At 40.5% G+C, this 20722-nt stretch overlaps 1 protein-coding gene across 3 annotated transcripts in view; it reads left to right on the top strand.

Annotated features, from left to right (window-relative positions):
• The first annotated feature begins 226 nt into the window (after positions 1–226).
• The window catches only part of INTU (inturned planar cell polarity protein), a 34126-nt gene continuing 13630 nt past the window's right edge, over positions 227–20722 (top strand). The window contains exons 1-6 of one of the 3 annotated variants that reach the window (XM_083755536.1): positions 227–663; positions 11243–11829; positions 16941–17026; positions 17966–18169; positions 19938–20056; positions 20484–20573. In XM_083755536.1, coding sequence (XP_083611662.1) covers positions 575–663; positions 11243–11829; positions 16941–17026; positions 17966–18169; positions 19938–20056; positions 20484–20573 — 1175 coding nt within the window. In that variant the 5' untranslated portion in view covers positions 227–574. Of the gene's footprint in view, positions 664–4807; positions 5013–11242; positions 11830–16940; positions 17027–17965; positions 18170–19937; positions 20057–20483; positions 20574–20722 lie in introns of those variants that run through there. The other 2 variants (XR_014568057.1, XM_083755535.1) reach the window with 2 other exon arrangements.

The raw sequence follows: 20722 nt of genomic DNA, 5'->3' as shown, positions 1-20722 counted from the left end.
GAGATTAAGCACGTTTATTCAGAACCAAGTGTGTGTCACTGAGCTCTATGGAACTGACGCCCGGCTAAGCTTTTTCGTGTCTCGATTTTAAAATGTCACGAGCCCTGCCTAATTTTCAGAGTTTGAGGGGACTCTAAGACCCAGGAGAATAAGAGAGGAGGAGGAGGGAGGGCGGACAGGCGTCCCACCTGCTCTGCTAAACTAGAGCAGCAAACCGCGAAGTTTCATCTGCAGAAGTAGTTTGCTGTTGCAACGGCAGGTTAGGGCTCTCTCCCGGTTGCAGCTGGCCATGGGAAGAAGGTGGGGAAGTGAGATCTTCGGAGGAGGTGGAGATCGCCGGGTGCTACAGACGCCAGAGATTGAGAAGTAAGTTACTTCCTTCCAACTCCCGGACGCAAAGAGTTGCTAGCAGCTTGGTAGGTTTCGACGACCCATCTCTCCTCCTCTGCGCTGTTTACCTTGTCTGGAGTCGAGGAGCGGTTTTGCAAGATTGTGCATGAATCCCGATGGACTCTGCAAACGTGGCTTTGCACCCCGGCAATGAGGAGGAAAAGGCGCCGTCTCTTTCCGCAGCATGTTCCGCGTTAGTAAGCGCAGAATCCCCAGACCTGTCACCAGGAACCTGGAGGATCTGGATTCCGTTCAGAGCATCCTGCTGCACAGGTAAGTGCGAACCATCGTGGACTAAGGAAAAGTGCCGGTATGGGGAGCCGGGAGCCCAACAGATGTTGCTGAACTCAAGCTCCCATCTGCCCAAGCCAGCATGGCCAATGGTTGCAGGCATGGCCAAACTTGGCCCTCCAGATGTTTTGGGACTACCATCCCCATATCCCTGACCACCGGTCCTGTTAGCTAGGGATGATGGGAGTTGTAGTCCAAAAACATCTGGAGGGCCAAGTTTGGCCATGCCTGCCTCAAGGGTGATGAGCGCTTAGAGTTCAACAGCATCTGGAGTGCACACTGATTCCCCATCCTTAGTTAATGCTTCCCCTTGGAATGTGATATGTGTTACAATTTTTTCTCTCCTCTCTGATGATGATGATAATAATTTATACCCTGCCCATCTGGCTGGGTTTCCCTAGCCACTCTGTGCGGCTCCCAACAGAATATTAAAAACACAATCAAACATTAAAAACTTCCCTAAATAGGGTTGCCTTCACTTTCTTTCCTACACACAGCTGGGGTTACATGCATCACACACTCATGCATCACACACACACACCCTTCTAATTATTTTATTTTCTCCCGTCGTTTCCATGTGGAAAATGCTCAGTGTCGTAATTCTGAATATAGCAGAGGAGTCTGTAATATATTATAAGGGCACCCTCAGCTCTCATAGGGCACTGGCCAGGTCTGATAGACATTACCGTTGCCCTTATGCCTGCCAACACATTGCACATTATAATGTGAGACACACAAATACTTGTGACTATGGTAATGTTCTTTATTAAGATACATATATACTTGAAATTGTCGGCTTAGATGAAATCCCACCCCCACACACCCTTTCTGAGAAAGTTGGGGAAAGTGTGGTGATTTCTGTAAATCAAAATCATGGGGTGCTTAATTGCAAGTGAATGTAACTATTTTAATGCATGGATTTAGTTTTTATATCCTTTGAGTTTAAATGTTCTGTGTCTATATCAACCCATTTTTCAGCAGCTAGACATCTGTAAGACTGAATGATCATATATATATATATATATATATGCAGGTTTTGGTGTCCTCGGGTGTCTTCCCGTGTAAAAGTTGGGGTGTCTAGGCGACGTTTCGACGAGGTCTCACTCGTCATCTTCAGGCTGGTGCTTTCGGCTTCTTGTTACTGGAACAGAGCGGGATCTCAATGTTTGAGTTCCTATAAATACTGTAGAGGGGGTGTGGTGTCTAGCCTCCAATGTTCTGGGCAGAGAGGAAGTTCCCAGGCTAGTGTGCCTTTTCTTCTTTTGTTCCTTAATTACTTGAGAGATACCTTGAGTGATTTCTTGAGTGATATCCTGAGTACCACTTAGGTGGGTCATTAGGTGTGGATTAGTTGCTAAAGTCTTTGTGTCTTGACCTCTTGAACTTTGTGAAGAGTTTTCCTGAGAAGATGGCTGTATTGCACTTAGTTGTGCTTTGGCTTGGCTTCGTGTATAGGGGCGAGCTGTGGTTTTGTGGCTTGTGTCAGCCAGATCTGTGTAGGGATTGCAGGGGGGTGCAGCATCCGGAGGTGCCACCATGGATTGGCTACTGGATGGTGTCAGTAATTCATCTGTGGAGAGGGTCTGGGTTTGGGTCTGGTGTGGTTGATTGGTGTTGGCGTTCTGTGTGCCTCTGGATCTGGTGTCAGTTTTTGTGGGGAGGGCTAATTTCCAGATGTCTGGCAAGCGGGATGTGTCGTCACGCTTGTTCATGTTGTGAGGGTGTTTCTCTATCTCGATGGCTTCCATGATTATTCTCTTGTGGTGATGTTCCGTGGTGGGTACTCAGGATATCACTCAAGAAATCACTCAAGGTATCTCTCAAGTAATTAAGGAACAAAAGAAGAAAAGGCACACTAGCCTGGGAACTTCCTCTCTGCCCAGAACATTGGAGGCTAGACACCACACCCCCTCTACAGTATTTATAGGAACTCAAACATTGAGATCCCGCTCTGTTCCAGTAACAAGAAGCCGAAAGCACCAGCCTGAAGATGACGAGTGAGACCTCGTCGAAACGTCGCCTAGACACCCCAACTTTTACACGGGAAGACACCCGAGGACACCAAAACCTGCATTCCTGTACCCGTGAAAATCTACGAAAGCAAATATATATATATATATATATATATATATATATATATATATATATATATTCCTTACTGAGAAAGCATCATTTAACAGACTATACCATTAATTCTTCTGAATGTAAACATAGTTGACTATTTTTGGAGAGAGAGGAACTCTTTTCTTTTCCTCCATCTCCTTCATATACAAAATTAAACATTGTAAAAAATAGCGATCCATCCTTCACACTTTACTGGTGTAATGTTGCTGTAGGTCATAGGTAGTCAACATGGTCCCATATTACTAGATTGCATCGCCCACCAGCTTTGGCCAGTCTGTTCAATGGTCAAGAGTGACTGTAACATCTGGAGGGCACCATGTTGTCTACCTCTTCTGTAGCCTCAGTAAATATAATTTCTGTGTCAAGGATAATTGCTTCTTTCCCACAGTTTAGTATTTCTGTAGTACACTATATCAAATGCAGAAACAAAAGATAAGTGGGAGTAGTATTCACTCTGTTGATTAAGGTATGCACATCACTTTGTCTCTCTGACTGAGATGGCAAATGGTAGTGTTGTAATAACCTGCCTTTAATTCCTAGTCTAGACGGAACAGAAAATAACAACAAAAAAGACTTTAAAATACTGCAGGACATCTCCAGTGAGCTTTACTTACAGACTGTGCAATAAAGAAATCATCTCTTGCTGTTTTTATATAGCTTAATTTATAGCCCCTTGTGCTGGACATACTGCTGAGGAGCAGACTGTAGCCTCTGTGTAACAGGAGACTTAATGTTGCTTATACAAGTAGCAGTTCAGCATGGCTACTGCTATTGCTTAACATAACCACAAGAAATTAAAGCCAAGAATGGCAGTTGTTCAAATTGCACGTTGTTTCTCCATTTCTTCACTGATGAGTCACAATCTACATTTACTCCTTTTGAGATTTATCCAAGAAACTGACGATTGGAACACTCTTTTTAATGTTTAGAAAATAAAGTGTGCTTTCTTCTTAGAAATGTGCTTAGTTCAAAAGAGGGACTTATTTCTAAGTAAGTAAGTATAGGTGTAGGCTGTAAGCCCCAACTGTAGCATACAGGAGAGGAACGGGATAAATATTTACTAGTCAAAACATTGGCTGTGCATCTCTAGTACAAAAAAATGAGAATGGCACCTAAAATGAAAAACTGAAATGGCACCCAGTGACTGCAACGTGCTAGCAGTTTTTGGAGGAACTACCTGCATGACAGGCAATTCCTCTATAAATTGCTGACAAATAGCATCTGACTGCATATTACATACACCTCTCTTCACTGAAGTTATGCTCTGCTCTTCCTCTGATTTCAAGCTGGAGAAGAACCGTTTACTACTCCTCATCCAGACCTATGAAGTGCCTCAGATACGAATGCAACTGAAAGGTTTCCAAGACTTGCAGCCTTAAGAGCTCAGTTCTAGGCATGTTTGCCCAGAGAGTTAAATGGCACTTACATTCTTGTAAGCACAACCGTGAACTCACTTACTAGGGAGTAAATCCACTGAACGCATTGGAATTTGCATTTGAATAAACGTGCGTAGGATTGTAAGGCAATGATCCATAGCACATTCTACTTAGGAATAAGTCCCACTGAATTTACACGTGAGCAAGGATTTCCACGTCCGCAAGATTGCGCCGCAAGGCGCCCAAACCCACTTTATCTAAGAGGGTGGAAACCCGTTGAACCCAGTTGAATTCATTTGTCAGTAGATTGCGTTGCAAGGCTACAGTCCTCGCACCTTACCTGGGAGCAGGTAAAGTGCGAGGACTGTAGTATTGAGACGCAATCTACTGACAAATGTCGTGGGAGCAGGTAAAGTGGGCTGTACCTGACCCACTGAACCGAGTGGGCCCTAGATCATTAGGCAGGGCGACGAACGAAAAGGGTATATAAAAGAGAACGTTTCCTGTGAGCATCCAGAGCGGAGCAAATCTTTGCAACGAGGAGAGTTTGGGCTCAGGGAGCTTCCTAGGTTGCCATGGTTTCCGCAGCCTGCGCCAATCGGCGAGCCGCTTATGGGTCACGTGCTGCGGCTCGGGCTTCCGGAGTTCGCTGTCATGGCGGCGGCCTGCTGCGGATCTTCCTGAGGGGAAGCTTCGTCCGGACGCCATGGACAAAGCGTCGCCGTTGCCCTTTGAGGTTCCTCGAGAACCGCAGCAGCCTGAGGAATGCGAAGGTCGCCTCTCGCCTGGCAGCGGAAGCTCCTGCTCTGCGTCTCTGTCCAGCGGCTCCGAGTAAGGAAGAGAAGGGGGTGGACGCAGCCTTTCTCAACCTGTGACTCCCCAGATGTTGAACTACAACTTCCTTCACCCCGAGCTAGCAAGGCCAGAGCTCAGGGATGATGGGAGTTGTAGTCCAACAACATCTGGGGACCCCCAGGTTGAGAACCGCTGGAGGGGGGCGCTGTGTAATTGGGGCCTCCTGCTGCTGCTATTCCAGCGTTTTCTGTTTCTTCCAAATGTTGGGATTTGGGCTGGTTTTTATTTTAAAAAATCTGTCCATATGTTATTTGCTACTCCGAAAATATCGAGATTCCTTCCACCCCAACCTCCCACCCCAACCTCCCCTCAATCATCGCATCAGATAATAGAATTGTGGAGTTGGAAGGACTCACAATAATAATAATAAATAATAAATTTTATTTATATCCCGCCCTCCCCAGCCGAAGCCGGGCTCAGGGCGGCTAACAACAATAAAATAGTGCAACATTTTAAATGCATTCCATTATAAAAATTAATTAAAATCAAATTGATGGCAACCATTAAGCTAAAGTTCTGTGAAGATTGCCAAAGGAGGGAGTCAGGCTGCAAGGGTCTTGTTGTCCAACCCCATGCAGTTCAGGAATCTTTGGCCCAGCTTGGGACTTGAACCCACAACCCTAAGATTAAGATCCTCATGCTCTGCTGACTGAGCTTTTTCAAACTGCAGAACTAGGGCCTTTGATGATGGATGGATGTACCTGCTTACAATCACAGAGTCCCTCCTCTCTAAACAGCAGTAACCTTCCTGTCTCTTCACCTGGACACTCTTCATCCCTCTTAGTGCTATGTACATACTGTACATTTAAAGCACTTTACTTCCCCCAAAGAATCCTGGGAACTGACTCTATTTCAGTCTCTATATCAATCTTTATTTTGGTCACAGGCCAGCGTAAGATAAAACATACAGATAAACTGAACACATATGACTTAAAACAGATAAGGGATAAAAACGAATAATTAAAATGTGATTATGCCATACATAACTTAAAAAGATTAAAACAAGGACAAACGGTTAAAAGTGACTATAAGGGAGGGAACGTAAAGGAGCAACTGGGAACTGTGGTTTACCCACCACAAAGCCACAATTCCCAGCACCCTTAACAAACTGCAGTTCTCACAATTCTTTGAAGAAAATGATTTTTGGAAAAAATAAAAATATGGTGTATATATGAACTATATTGGAATGGGAAAGATGGGAATTTCTCACCTTTGTTGATTCTTGGCTAGGCTTACTGAAAAGAGGGCTGCTAACTGTTCAATTGCCCTGGGCAAGAAATTCAGATATTCCTCCCTTTGGGGTGTAAGTATAAAATGTAAGCCTTCACTCACTAGCCCTGTTTTTGCATTTGTTCTACCCCAGTTGTAGCATCTGTGGTTTACATGCCCTCTCTCTGTTCATCTTCAGCCTCAAGCCCTTCAGGAGCTAGGTAATCAGGGTGCTGTTATTTCATAGAAGTTTATATATTTGTGACTCTTTATATTTTATATTTCGGGACGCGGGTGGCGCTGTGGGTAAAACCTCAGCGCCTAGGACTTGCTGATCGCTTGGTCGGCAGTTCGAATCCCCGCGGCGGGGTGCGCTCCCGTCGTTCGGTCCCAGTGCCTGCCAACCTAGCAGTTCGAAAGCACCCCTGGGTGCAAGTAGATAAATAGGGACCGCTTACCAGCGGGAAGGTAAACAGCGTTCCGTGTGCTGCGCTGGCTCGCCAGATGCAGCTTGTCACGCTGGCCACGTGACCCAGAAGTGTCTGCGGACAGCGCTGGCCTATAGAGTGAGATGAGCGTACAACCCTAGAGTCTGTCAAGACTGGCCCGTACGGGCAGAGGTACCTTTACCTTTACTTTATATTTTATATCTCAAGATCTATGGAACTCCTTGCCACTTTAGAATTCTTCAGTGTATCCCTTTTTTGCTGCTATCAATTACTTCAGAATGCTTTTAAATCCATCTAATAGCTTGGTATCATAGGCTTAAGCGTGAGATTGATACCAACACTGGAAACAGGATGAACTGTTAACTAAGATTATTCATCAAATGAATATTTTGTATGTAAGGGAATACTGATATTTACATTGGGGTCATACTTGTATTGGACAATTTCTAAGGACTCAAGAGCCACTATTGCTGACACCAGCTTCTAAGTGGTTTTACCGTAAGCTAAATTCCCTCAACCTTCACCTCAGCCAAATTCACTCAGTTGGGTCCCGATACTAGGTACAATCTGCCTCTTACTCCAAAGCTTCTCCAGTTGTACTTCTAATTGCTTGGACCGTTTAGCTGGTTTTAAAAACCCACTTGTGCAACCTTATTTTGGTAAAAATATTTGGATAGAACTTTTGATCGAAACCAGAGATGAATAGTGTTAATATACAGCTCTCTGCTGTCCCCTTTAACATTCTCTGTTTTTTACCTAAACCTCCCTCCTCATCTGACTCCCATCACAAACAGTTTCATTGTCAAGAACCTCTAGCCTACTGGAGTCAATTTTTCCAAGACCAATCACAATGAATTTACCTCATCCAGACCCTGTCTATAAATACCTTCTCTCCACTTTCAGAACCTGTTACTAAGCAGCTACCACTGAACAGGTTTGCCAACATAGCAGCACAAGGCCTTGAACTCTGGCATCAACAGAGGTCAAAGAAATATTAAAGCACAAAACACAGACTACCAGACATACACACAGTATTTCTATACACACATCTACCCTGATGCTGCAAAGCAGTTTTTGCACCTCATTCAGACAAGTACTAGTACTAGTAATGCTTGCAATGTTAGCAGCCTCTCCTGGGTTAGAGAATGGTGATTTATTTGTGTCTGAGACAGGGGAAGAGTAGAAAAGTGCAACAGGAAATTTTTTTAGCCATTGTGCTCTTCTTTCTTTCTGCACCTTTGACCCACAAACCATTTTTCCTATCACAATTCATATAAATTCAATCTCCCTTTATTTGCCTTCCCATGTCAAGTCTTAATGCATACAGCTCTTCCAGCAGTGGTACTAGACCCCAGGGTTTTTAGCATATAGAGTGTATAACAGAAGCCTGGCTTTCTCAGAAGCCATGTGCACATTTAAATAGTGCTATTACCTTCCAACCTGTTCCTTCTCTCAATCACGTAGAAAAACCCTTTCTTTGTCTTGCGATTTTTTTCCATTCAGAGTAGGATTTTAATTGCTATCAGGTCCCTCCCATCCTTTCCTGGTAATCTGACATGCTCTTGCTCTTAAAAATAGAAAAGCATCCTAATGCATCTGAAATTTTCTATCTGGTTTTAGTGACAGAACACAGATTATAAGCTCTTAAATTCCAGTACCTCTTTATTGGTAACATTTTAAACCACATAATTTGTACAGATGTTTTAGTTGCTGACTCTGAATAAAATCAAACGAGTCGTAGGATAATGCAATAAGTTGTAGGTTGCAAGGAAATATGATATTTGATTTTGTGCTCAGATCAGTACCATATCCCACTAACTACGTCAAAATCAGAAATGTAAGACTTGGAAGGGAGCTGGTAGAATAGGCCTTGGATTACAGTATGGTCCTAACCATGTCTGCTGAAAATTGGCTTATTGAATTTCCTGGGATTTACTCCCAGTTAAGTGGGGTTGGGATTGCAGCCACAATTTCCTAATTATGTACAAATCATAGAGTTGTATTCAACTAACCCATACTCAGTCATGATTTCAATGGATCTGTGCGACGTATGAGTTATTTGGCTATAACCCTTAATTTGCAAGTCTGCACAAAAAAAAAAAATGCAGGACCTAATATGAACTAGAAGCTCTTTTGAGAAGTTAATTCAAATTTGACCATAAAGGCTGCCTCTACCATTTTCTTGAAATTCTAGTATAAATCTTCTGTTGGGATCAAACAGACTCCCTGGTCATAGTATGCTATTGTTAGACCTGTCTGAGTAGTGTCTGTCTGACAACAAAATGTACCGTACTTGCCAGATGGCTGTATTGTACCCTGCTCCATCTTGATCACTTTCCATTTTGACAAGTGATCAGTTTTGGTACTTTAGATAGTCACCCATTCAACTTAATTGGGTATGCTATGAGTAGCAACATTTTAAGAACTGTCTGGTAACCCTGCTGTGTCCCATGAAGCAAGCACATTGTAAGAGAGACATTTCTGTAGTACTGGTTGAAGAAAGTGGGAATGGTGACCAATACATTAGGGAGAAAAAGATCAGTCCATGAAGGAGCACAAGCAGAAAGACCCTGTGTTGTTGTGATGCAGCGTTAGCAAATAGCTGGGCAGGTTAGTGTTTTGTTTCAAACCTATTTTATAGTGGACTGTAGACATAGGGAGACAACTGAAGGTCAGAGTGTCAGTAACATTCTGAAATAATGGGGTTAAGAGTGATGGAGTTGTATACTCCATCTCACACCCACCTATCTGGCCACATCCTGCTAAACCATGGGCTCGTCCACTCCCTTCTCCACTTGCTGGGAAAATGACTGGTTTCCTTTAAACATGGCTGCTTGTTGAGTCTGAACTGAGGGTGATAATTTTAATACTAACATAGTCAGTTTTAAAACAAGCCAATGTCAGACCATCGTTTCTGAAGCTGGCTTGTTGAAAATAAGCATTGGATAAACCACGATCCCCAGTTGTATGTATTTAAAGGAAGTCAAAAGTAAAAATTTCCAAAGTCTTTGTTCTAGCCACACAGGATATAAGAGGCAATGAACAAGCCCAAGGCTTCCTGCAGTTCATAAATATTGTGTTGTTGTTGTTTAGTCGTTTAGTCGTGTCCGACTCTTCGTGACCCCATGGACCAGAGAACGCCAGGCACCTCTGTCCTCCACTGCCTCCCGCAGTTTGCTCAAACTCATGCTGGTAACCTCGAAAACACTATCCAACCATCTCGTCCTCTGCCGTCCCCTTCTCCTTGTGCCCTCCATCTTTCCCAACATCAGGGTCTTCTCCAGGGAGTCTTCTCTTCTCATGAGGTGGCCAAAGTACTGGAGCCTCAGCTTCACAATCTGTCCTTCCAGTGAGCACTCAGGATTGATTTCCTTCAGTATGGAGAGGTTTGATCTTCTTGCAGTCCATGGGACTCTCAAGAGTCTCCTCCAGCACCATAATTCAAAAGCATCAATTCTTCGGCGATCAGCCTTCTTTATGGTCCAGCTCTCACTTCCATACATCACTACTGGGAAAACCATAGCTTTAACTATACGAACCTTTGTTGGCAAGGTGATGTCTCTACTTCTCAAGATGCTGTCTAGGCCTGTCATTGCCCTTCTCCCAAGAAGCAGGCGTCTTTTAATTTCGTGGCTGCTGTCACCATCTGCAGTGATCATTGAGCCCAAGAAAGTAAAATCTCTCACTACCTCCATTTCTTCCCCTTCTATTTGCCAGGAGGTGATGGGACCAGTGGCCATGATCTTCGTTTTTTTGATGTTGAGCTTCAGGCCATATTTTGCGCTCTCCTCTTTCACCCTCATTAAAAGGTTCTTTAATTCCTCCTCACTTTCTGCCATCAAGGTTGTGTCATCTGCATATCTGAGGTTGTTGATATTTCTTCCAGCAATCTTAATTCCGGCTAGGGATTCATTGTACTAATCCATTATCCATTGTACTAGGGATTTATTGTACTAATCCATTATTTAGCATTACATGCAAACTGTGCCACTGTAATTCAATTGCAGGGAATCTTCATTAGTATTTCTAAATTGCTTAACTAATAAAAGACAAGTTTAAAAATGCAAAAGTAGCTTTCTTGGTTTGCCTTTATCAGTCTGAAGTGTCAAATGGGGAACATTTTTAGATGTAACAACAGAAAATTTCTCTAATGCAGGCCAGCAATATAGCTTTAATTTGCATGCTGCTCATAATGCCACAGCAAATACTTTTCTTTCCATGTGCTTAGACTGAACTGGAGATGGGGCAGGTTGCCTTGTCCTTTTAATCAAAATGAGACCTCTCACTTGTAAATGTATGGTTGCTTATTGAGGCATGGATGTGAAAAGAATGCTTCAATAATGTTGGTTTCTATGATAGATGCTTTCGCCAGGTCTGAATAGTAGGTCTCTGTTGAATGCAGCTGCTTTAGACCGAGGTCTGTGGTTCATCCCATCCCCCTCCTTGTAAGTGCTTTTATGTTACTAGCTCCAGAGGGCTGCAAAATTAAGCACATTGTAAGTCATTCTGTCTTCGCTGTCATGCTAATACTGCCCTTGTCTTTCACAGTGACCTTGAACCTGAATGGTTAGATAGTGTACAGAAAAATGGAGAATTATTCTATCTAGAGCTGAGTGAAGATGAGGAAGAAACTCTCCTTCCGGACACCTCTCTGGATATGCCTGTGGTGAACCGTGTCAGGTTTTGTGAAAATGAAGCTGAGGTTATTCGTGAGCGATCTCAAAAAGATAGAAAGAGTGAACACAGACTGGAAAAGTTCACTAAAATATTAAAATATAAAAGGTTTTTATCAAAACATTCTAGTAAGAAGATGCCAAGTGACAAATGCGATGTCCGTGCCTCTGGCCCAGCATCCATACTGAAACACCATTCTGGTCAGAGGGTGGAGGATGTCGCCCAGCAATGGTACAAAGATGTCTGCCTTTATGTAAATCCGAAGAGGTTATCAAATGCTGAGAGAGGAGAGCAGTTCAAGCTTCTGGAATCATTAATAGGGATTATCCATCAATCTCCATGGAGAAAAACAGAAAAACATAATCACAGTATTGAATCTAGAAGTGCCAATGAAGAGAAACTCGTAGTACATGGTTTGATACCAGGCAGCTCAGCAATAAAGTCTGGTCACATCTTGATTGGTAAGTGTCACCATTTATGCAATTCTGGCCATACAACCCAGATTGTGGGAAGTGAAAGGGTTACTTATTTCAGTCCAAGTGACAATTTTTTAATTGGTTGGCATGGTCATAGTCTTGCCATGGATCGAGGAATCTCAGAATCTCAGCTCTCTTTTGACAATAGACTTGTCCCTGCGGCATGTGCAGGCGGCAACCATATTGTGCAAGGGTTCTGTTACTGGCCCCCATGCGCAACGGCAGAGCAGGCATAAGCGCACCCCGAACTGCCCTCTTCCAGGTCTAAAAGGACCTGCGTGTCGGCAGTCACGTGTCAACTGGACACACCTAAAATGGTTGTTGCCTGTATAGTAATAGCAGTAACTATTAGGGAGTCGGTTACAGTTTGAATATTTTTCCTAATTTCATTGTAAAACATCTCGAATAGAATTATCTCTCTGGGTTCCAATATTATTTTTCTTCCCTGAGCTAGCATGTTGTGGTAGCTTTCAAGCACACATACTCATCCAGTAAACACTGTTCCTTTAAAAAGAATTACATGGAAACACGCACAATGTTAAGGTTTCCTTTTGTGTACGTATCCTTTTAATTCCTTGAATGGCATTTCTGTTTTTGGTTATACTGGTATTATGTAATACCTAATCTCATTAATGTTAGCAGAAATTAAATCCATGATGAACGCTACTGAGTGATTATGAACTTCACATTTATGGAAGGTTCATTTAGGCATATGGCAACTTGGGGAAATGGCAATGAAGAATTAAAACTATTTTTTGTTCAAAAGCATATTAGCATTGAATAAAAGCATATTTGCAGTATCCCAAGCTACCAACTGCTATTTTATATTATGTTCTGTTTTTCTTTCTATCATACTTCAGTCCTTTGGCTTTGAACTGGTAAGTGAGCTGCATCTTCTGCCAACTCATATCCAGATATATAATTTCCTTATAAAGTACTTTAAAATTATAGATGTGCAGTGAACACTGGGTACTTTTAGATCTAAATGTGGCATACAGCAAAATGTGTATGTTACAAATTTTGTTATAGTTGGCAGAAATAACTTATAATTAAACGCAAATGCATTGCTTTTTAGTCAAATATCTTGATCAAATTTTGCTTTTTTGGCAAAAGAAATATGTTAGTGTAGTGTATTTAGAACTAGAAAAGTTTTTAACGAACTGTACATCTTGCTTTTAAAATGAACACTTAGCTTTAATTTTAAGAAACTGATGTGATTGCAAAGTTTTATAAAAACAAGCAAACATACAAAAACCCCACTTACTTTGAAACTTTAAATTCTCTACCATGTTGTTTCAGGAATAAGTCGGAATAGGACCTGAGTGGAATCCAAAAATGGAAGTAGGCATGGATACTTAGGAGAAAATCATGCAACCAGATGGTGTTTTGTTTTGTGTGTTTCCACAGCAGTTGTCACTACCAAAGAAACAAGCTGTTTGTTAAACTGGACAGCTTAAAATGATGGTGATATTATGCTCTCTGCCCAGGCTTCCTCAACCTCAGCCCTCCAGATGTTTTGAGACTACAATTCCCATCATCCCTGACCACTGGTCCTGCTAGCTAGGGATCATGGGAGTTGTAGGCCAAAAACATCTGGAGGCTGAGGTTGAGGAAGCCTGCTGTATGCCTCTGTGCTAAAACTCTTAAAAGAACACCAATCCTGCAGGACAGATACCCTTGTAATGATACAGGGTCCATAATAAAATAGCTATGAACATAATGAATCTTTGTCTTCTATGGGTAAAGAGTTAGCCTGGAGCAGTAATCTAGCATAGTGTTTGTTGGGAAATGGCAACACTTCATTGCATTTGCCATCTCGCTAGCTGGGGTTCTGCCAATAAATCCTTTCGTGTATTTGTAACCTGAATTATTTCTTTTCTTTGTTCTTGTTTCTTTCTTCCCTTATCTGAACGGTAGGTTAAACTATATTTCCTGGCCTTAATTCAGCTAAAATTAGTTGTGGTTATATTCCGCTGAAAGCAACGGGACTTACTCAGAACTAACGTTAGCTGGATCAGGACCTATATCATTCTCACTGATTGCCTCCATACAGCTTTCTAAGATGGGCTAGGCAAGGCTTTCTCAAGACTATCCAGCGAACCTCGTGGAAGTCATTCCCTAACCACAATGTGACATTGACTAATTACAACATTGATACATGGAAATCCGTGTATTTGTTTAGCCATCTTTAGTAAGAATATTTGGTAGCTATCATCATAACTGGTAAGATTTGTTAGCATATAAGGTAGCACTGTAGAATTCATGTCTACCAACATCTAAACGGTTTTTTATTATAGAATCGCTTTACCTCAAATGTGCCCACTTGGCTGCTTCAGTCTGTGGGTTGCCACACAGTAGTTCCACACTTAAGAAATCATTCTTTTAGTATAGCAGCACCTACACTTAAGAACCCTCTGTCTGCTGACACCAGACAGGCACTTTGACGTATTCTTTTGGGTACTTGCCTAAAACATTTTTGTTTAGGCCAGCATATCCAAACACATTGATGCTGAAATGTTTTCAGTTTCTCTACTGTTGATTTTAATTGTTTTTGAATGTCTCCAATTACTTGTTTTTATTTATAAATTTTAATATTTATCATAAACCACTTAGAGCTTTTGTTACTGCATTAGTGTATTAGTGTGTTAGTGTATGCGTTTTGTTGAATAAATACAAATAAATAAATTTTGAGAAGACCGCTATTCAAGACAGCTGTCTGAAATTTGCATGGCATATTTCTGTTGTGCACCTTATATATGAATCTATTTCTGTACCTTATTAAAGGGACATGGGAGTGCCCTTTTACTTAAGTAAGAAAAACAATGGCCTGTAATTATAAGCCTTAAAATTATTGTGCTTGGCATATATGGGCTACCTGATGAGGTGAGGTCCATGAAAGTGCCAAATTTCAAACTGATCTGATTTTTTAAAAATGCCACAGGTGCAGCTGATTTTAAAGTATTGAAAATTGATATTTCGTTCTCCCTTTTTCTGATTTTTGACCAAGTGTGTCATCCCTGCCCCCCATTTTTAAGAAAACTATTGAGGTTCTTTATTCAGGCTTTATTTGTGATCTAAAAACAGCAGTTTAAAATCATTGCCGATACAGTGTGAAGTGGATAAGTATTCTTACTTGCCCAGCTTTCTTTCAAAGAGCTTATGCTAGTACAGGCCTATACTTTGGCTAACTTCTAAAGCATACCAAGGAATTCTAAACTCATTTTTTCACTTTTTGTTTATTGCCTGCCATCCAACATTTTGCCCCCATTAATTTTTCTGTATTCCAAGTAAGACACCTGGCATATTAACCAGGTGGGTAAAGAGGCTTGGAGCTACAAGAGCCTTAACAAGAGGCTCTTGTGAGTTTTCAGTGAAAATTGGCATCCCTTACAACTTCTGTCATCATGACATTTTTGAACAGCTTACTCCTGCAATGCATTATTATGAAGGAATTGCCTAAAGAAAAGGTAATAACAGTGATACTCTGGTGGCTAGATTTTAGGTATTCAGTTTCTATCCAGCCACAATGGAAAATTTTAATGTTACAGCTGCAGAAACAAAATAAATAAAAATGGAATCCCATAGCTGAGTACAGGAAACTTTATTTCCGTATTTTTTCCTCTCTAGTTTTTGAGATATTAGTTTGATTGATTAGTGGTAATTTCTCTTCAGGTAATCTTTTTTGGATCGGGAGGTGCTGTGGGCAGGGGTAACAATTTAGGTTAGTGGTAACAAAATTGACATGGTTCAAACTGATGAACCATGGTTTGTCTGGCATAGAAGCCAATCAGAGATGTAAGAGAGGAGAGCCCACAGCAGTCAGAAGGCTTTTTCCAAAAGAAAGTTTAGAAAAGCAAGATGATGTCATATTGGCCACTTGGCACTGATACTCAGTATTGATTTATATAAAGCATTTTTATCCTGCTTATCAGCCAAAAATGATTCCTAGAGCGGCTTACAAAATTCATTAATAATAATAATTTTATTTATACCCCGCCCATCTGGCTGAGTTTCCCCAGCCACTCTGGGCGGCTTCCAACAGAATGATAATAATAATTTAAAAAATGATAAAACATCAGACAGTAAAAACTTCCCTAAACAGGGCTGATTAGACTCAGATTTATAATCTAAAAAGACATGGCAGTAAAGGGAAATGTTTGGAGGAGATGAGTGGGGGGAAGCAAACTCAAACTTAAAAGTTTTTTCCAGTTGTAATGGCTGACTAAAATGGAAAAAATTTCAAGGAGAGAAGGCTCAAGAAGTTGCTGGTCTTTCTGCAGAGCAGGTGAAGAGATTCTGCAGTCCCGTCCCCCCCTTTTCCCTCCTATATTAGCCTTTGGCCAATGAAATAAACTATTGCCTTTTAAACTGTGGGGTAGTGTTCTGTTTATGGTGGTGTAGAAATTTTATAATCATCATCTAATGGAATGGCTGCTGATGAGGGAGAAGCCTGACAGAGCTAATCTTCCAGCAAACCCAGGGAGACACTCTGCAATCCCCTCTCTCCCTTCCAGTGTGTTTTGGGGGGCCAGGCTGTCTGATTTGAATTTAGTCGAAATAGATGTGTGCCTGCTGGGCAAATAGAGAAATGCAAAAGTTGAGCTGGATGCTGTCTCAATGAGAAACTTGCTGTCGCCATATGGCAACTTGCTTGATGCTGAGAAACCTAGAATTGGTACGTTCAAACATGGCAGTGCTCTTCCTTCTCAGTTGTGTTAGCACACATACTATTCTGAAGAATTCCTCTGTTGCTTCCAGTGATGACTATGTAATTAGATTAGGAATGTGATTGACAGATGAATTCAAGAGTCAGTCAGACTTCTATATGAACTTCTGCTAAGCAGGCAGAATAAGAAAATGTTATTTGAGGGGAACCGGAAGTTTTTGTTTTTTACACTGGACCTTCCAAGAATTACTTTACATCAGGGTGGGAAACCTTCGGCCTGTGGGCCAAATTAACCCTCAGTGTTCAGTAGTAGCTTAACCAATTCTTAACAGAAAAACTTCTTGCCATACTTTCTTATAAAAAAAATGTTCTTTTCTTGTTCTGCTTGCCTGCTGCTATTTTAATCTTATTTTTTTGTTTCAACTTTCAGGAGATGTTCTTGTCGCAGTAAATGATGTTGAGGTAAACTCTGAAAATATAGAAAGGGTTTTGTCTTGCATTCCTGGTCCTATGCAGGTATACTATACTCAGTTTTTTTGAAATTAGTGTTCTAAGAAAAACATACAAACTTGAAGTCTGTGTTTTTACATGTAATTTATACAAGTACATTTCTCTATAAAATGCAGCCTCCCCTCAAAATATATCCCCTTGTTTCGGAGTGTGGGGGAGTTGGGGGGGGGGAGAGAAGCATGTAATTCCACCCCAAGGGCAAAGTCATACTTGGAATAGACCATTGAAATCAATAGACATAAATCCATTGATTTCAATCTGTCTAACTAACATTCACCCCTTGTCTTTTGACCTTGGATAAGAGATGGTATTATGCCTGAACTTGTTAGTTAAAACTAATGTTAAAGATTGGATGGTATCCAATGAGAATCTAGTTCACTGGCTGCTTTTAGCCAGACTCAGAGTTGCTGTAGTTACTGCAGTATGCTGGCATTTGAACAGGAACGGGCAATTTTGTTTAGTGGATTCCCTGTCCATTTATTAGTAGAGCATTGATTTGCATGTTGCTCAAACATTCCAGATAAAACCTTTTATAGCAGATGGCTGCTATGAATTAAATGCTTCCTGCATTTCTAAAGCTATTGGATAGTATTCAATAGAAATATTTTATTGCTTCTCACATAGGTTTCCCAAAATGCTGTATTATATTTTGCTTGTTCCTCATGTACTGAACAAGCTGAGCCAAAAGAGAAGCAGGATCACTGAAATCAAACCTCTGGAGAGCTTTAACTTGGATGCTTTGCAATTGAAATTAATTCTTATACTGTAGCAGAAACTGACTGTTTTTCAGGCTAATGCTAAAAACTTCTGAATAAGCCAAACACTTGTACTGTATTGTGAAACCTGCTCACTGTCACACTTTGGGATTAAGTTCAAAAGCAGTTTAAAGAATTGGTCTTCACCTAGCAGGTACAAGCTGTTAAATTATTTTAACTCTTACAATAGGTGAAGCTTACGTTTGAAACAACATTCTTTGAGTCAAAAGATGCATCCCAACAAAGATGTAAGCAGACGCAATCCTCCATTAATAATCTGCTCAAAGTGTTGTGGAGAGACCATTACAATGACCCACAGTTCTCTATCCAAAGTATACCACATATTATTATGTACCTCTCACTCAAACTGGATTCTGATACATCTAAGGATGAGGTATGTATTCTTAACATAAAAGAATTTTGAAACCCATTACTAACACTGAACTACAGTAGTAGCAATAAAGAAATACAGTATAATACTCAGAACCGTGTGTGAATTTCTGCTGTGTTTTTTTAAAAATAGCAACTTTCTAGTTTTTAGTGCTGTGAAAAAAATGTTTTAAAATGTTTTAGCAGGGGCAACTGATACCTTGTACCCAGGGAAACTGCTGAAGGAAATTAATCTGCAATGAAATCACTGTTGCAGCTATTTTTAATCTCGTCCTGCACTATTAATATGAATGTTAAATGCCATTGTTTCAGCTTGGTGTACCTGAGCTTGCTTCATCTTTATATGATGTGTGTGCCTTAACAGAGCAAGAGCTGCCCACACCATTAGAATTTTAGTGCTCATCTAAACCAAGGACTCGGGCTTCATAAGCTCTTTCTGGTATGCAAATTCTGAAGTTTTCATAAGATAGCTCCCGATTTAATACCATGAATTTGAATGAGTTTCATAGAGGCTACGGTTTTTTGTTTACCACAGAGCAGCAGACTATTATCTCCTTTCCCTGAGAAAAGACACTCTTCAACAAAGGGTGCTTTTTTAGAGTCCAGTTCTTGGAGGCTCTTGCAGCCTTTCAGCTGCACAGTTCTATGTCAAGAATTCCATTCAGTGCTCTCATAATGCCCAAGCTCTGTTGATTGGAGGAAAAGTACATTACATTATAAACAACCAAAATTAAAACGTAATTTATTTACTGTCAAACTAGTTAATAGAACACTGCTCTGTTTAGAAAAAAAACCACTGCGTTTACAACTACAATTTCTTTTATTTTATTAAGTCCATTATCCCTGGCTTTTGTACCCATTAAAACCTCAAGACTCCTTTCAGTTTGTTTTGAAGATGCCTAATCTGGTGCAGCAATACGTGTTAGACCTTACCAACACTTAATATTTAGAAGCGAAGCTGCTGCTAAGTTCTTTGTTTTGCATTTTCTTTTCTTTCCCTGGGATAGAGTATAGATATTTCATAGATGAACCTTGTAAAAGTATTTTTCTTCATTAAAAAGGAATAAGGTTTTTTTCTCCGTTTTGTGCATTGCGATAAAAAGACAAGCCCATTTCTCCCCCCCCCCCTTGTTGAGACAGATTGATGCATAATAATATCCTTGTTAGTTGGGCATTTTAAAGACAGATAATTAAACTCAATGAAAGTGGCACAGACTTGCCAGTTCTCTCAGTTGTGAGATTGAAGGTCCTTTTTAATAGTTTGAAAAGAAAAAATTCCCAACAGGGTTTTGGTACTGCCTAGAAAGAAAAAGGGAAAGAGCGAGCCTCCAGGACACAGTTAAATTAGTTAAGAATAATAATTAAGGTTGCAATTCTAAACGAGCTTACTAGGACACAGTGGGACTAACTTCCAAGTAAATATGCCTAAAATTGACTTTTAAATCTGAATCTTGAGTCTTGTTTTAAAAGGTTTAGATAATTATGCAATGGTATCCTGAAACAGGTGACATCATATTTCAGTTTATTTCAGACTAGTGTTGAATATCACCCACAAAATTAAGCATTACAACTCATACATACAGTAATTGTAATTGTAAGAAAACAAAATAGAACTATTTATTGATAGTATATGCTTTTCACAGAGATATTTATAAAGCAACATTATCTGCAGTTTTTCATGTAGGAGATGGGGGGGGCTGCTAAAACCTGCTAAAATATAATTCATCAATAATCCTTTCTTAACTGATACATAAACTGGCATTTTTTGGCAGCAAGAAATTCTTTACCAATATCCCATATCAGAAGCTTCCCAAAAAATGAAAAGCGTAAGAGGAATATTTCTTACGCTGTGTGACATACTGGAAAACATGACAGGAACACATATAATCAGGTAAGAGTCCTTTATTTCCTTCCTTTTTCCCTCCTTTGCCTTGTGGGCACAAATTTTATAGATATACTAGTTTCACATCAATAGTGTTTTACTGTCTCAGATAAATTATGCTGCTTGTGGAATTTGCAAATAAAGAAATAATAAAACATTGACTGAAAAAAATAAATTATATAACTTTGTAGCCAAAAACATGCACATTACCAATCAGGAAAAAGAAACTTGAATTGTTATTGGTGATGATAGAGTTCACCTCCCTCTATCCAACCTTCCCCCTAATTATAAGCTCAAAATCACAGAATTAACCATTTTACTATGTAGCCACTATGGTCAGCTAATCAGAGTTATGGGGCTAGGTATTCTAGCCTATATATTTCTTTATAAGCTGCTTTCATGATAAATCGTTCCCTTGTGTGCTGATGTTTTGTAGTTCATCAATGTTTTTATGTGGAAAACTGATCCATGTCGCTTACTGGAAGGAATCGGATAATCTCCTTGTAATTGGCCTTCCGGCTGAAAGGTAAATTTGTGAGATTTTTTTCCTAAGTGACATTTTTAAATGGTGGTGGTGGTGGTAATGTCTAATAAGCCACTAGCTCTCTTATATTGTTGCTGGATAATGTAGATAGTTTCTGACATTATGTAACAGCTGGTAATCCTAAATTCAGA

The sequence above is a fragment of the Podarcis gaigeae genome (genome assembly GCF_964106915.1).
Source record: "Podarcis gaigeae genome assembly, chromosome: 9".
NCBI lineage: Eukaryota > Metazoa > Chordata > Lepidosauria > Squamata > Lacertidae > Podarcis > Podarcis gaigeae.
Note: the sequence above shows the minus strand (reverse complement) of the source record. Positions and strands in the feature narration are given on the sequence as shown.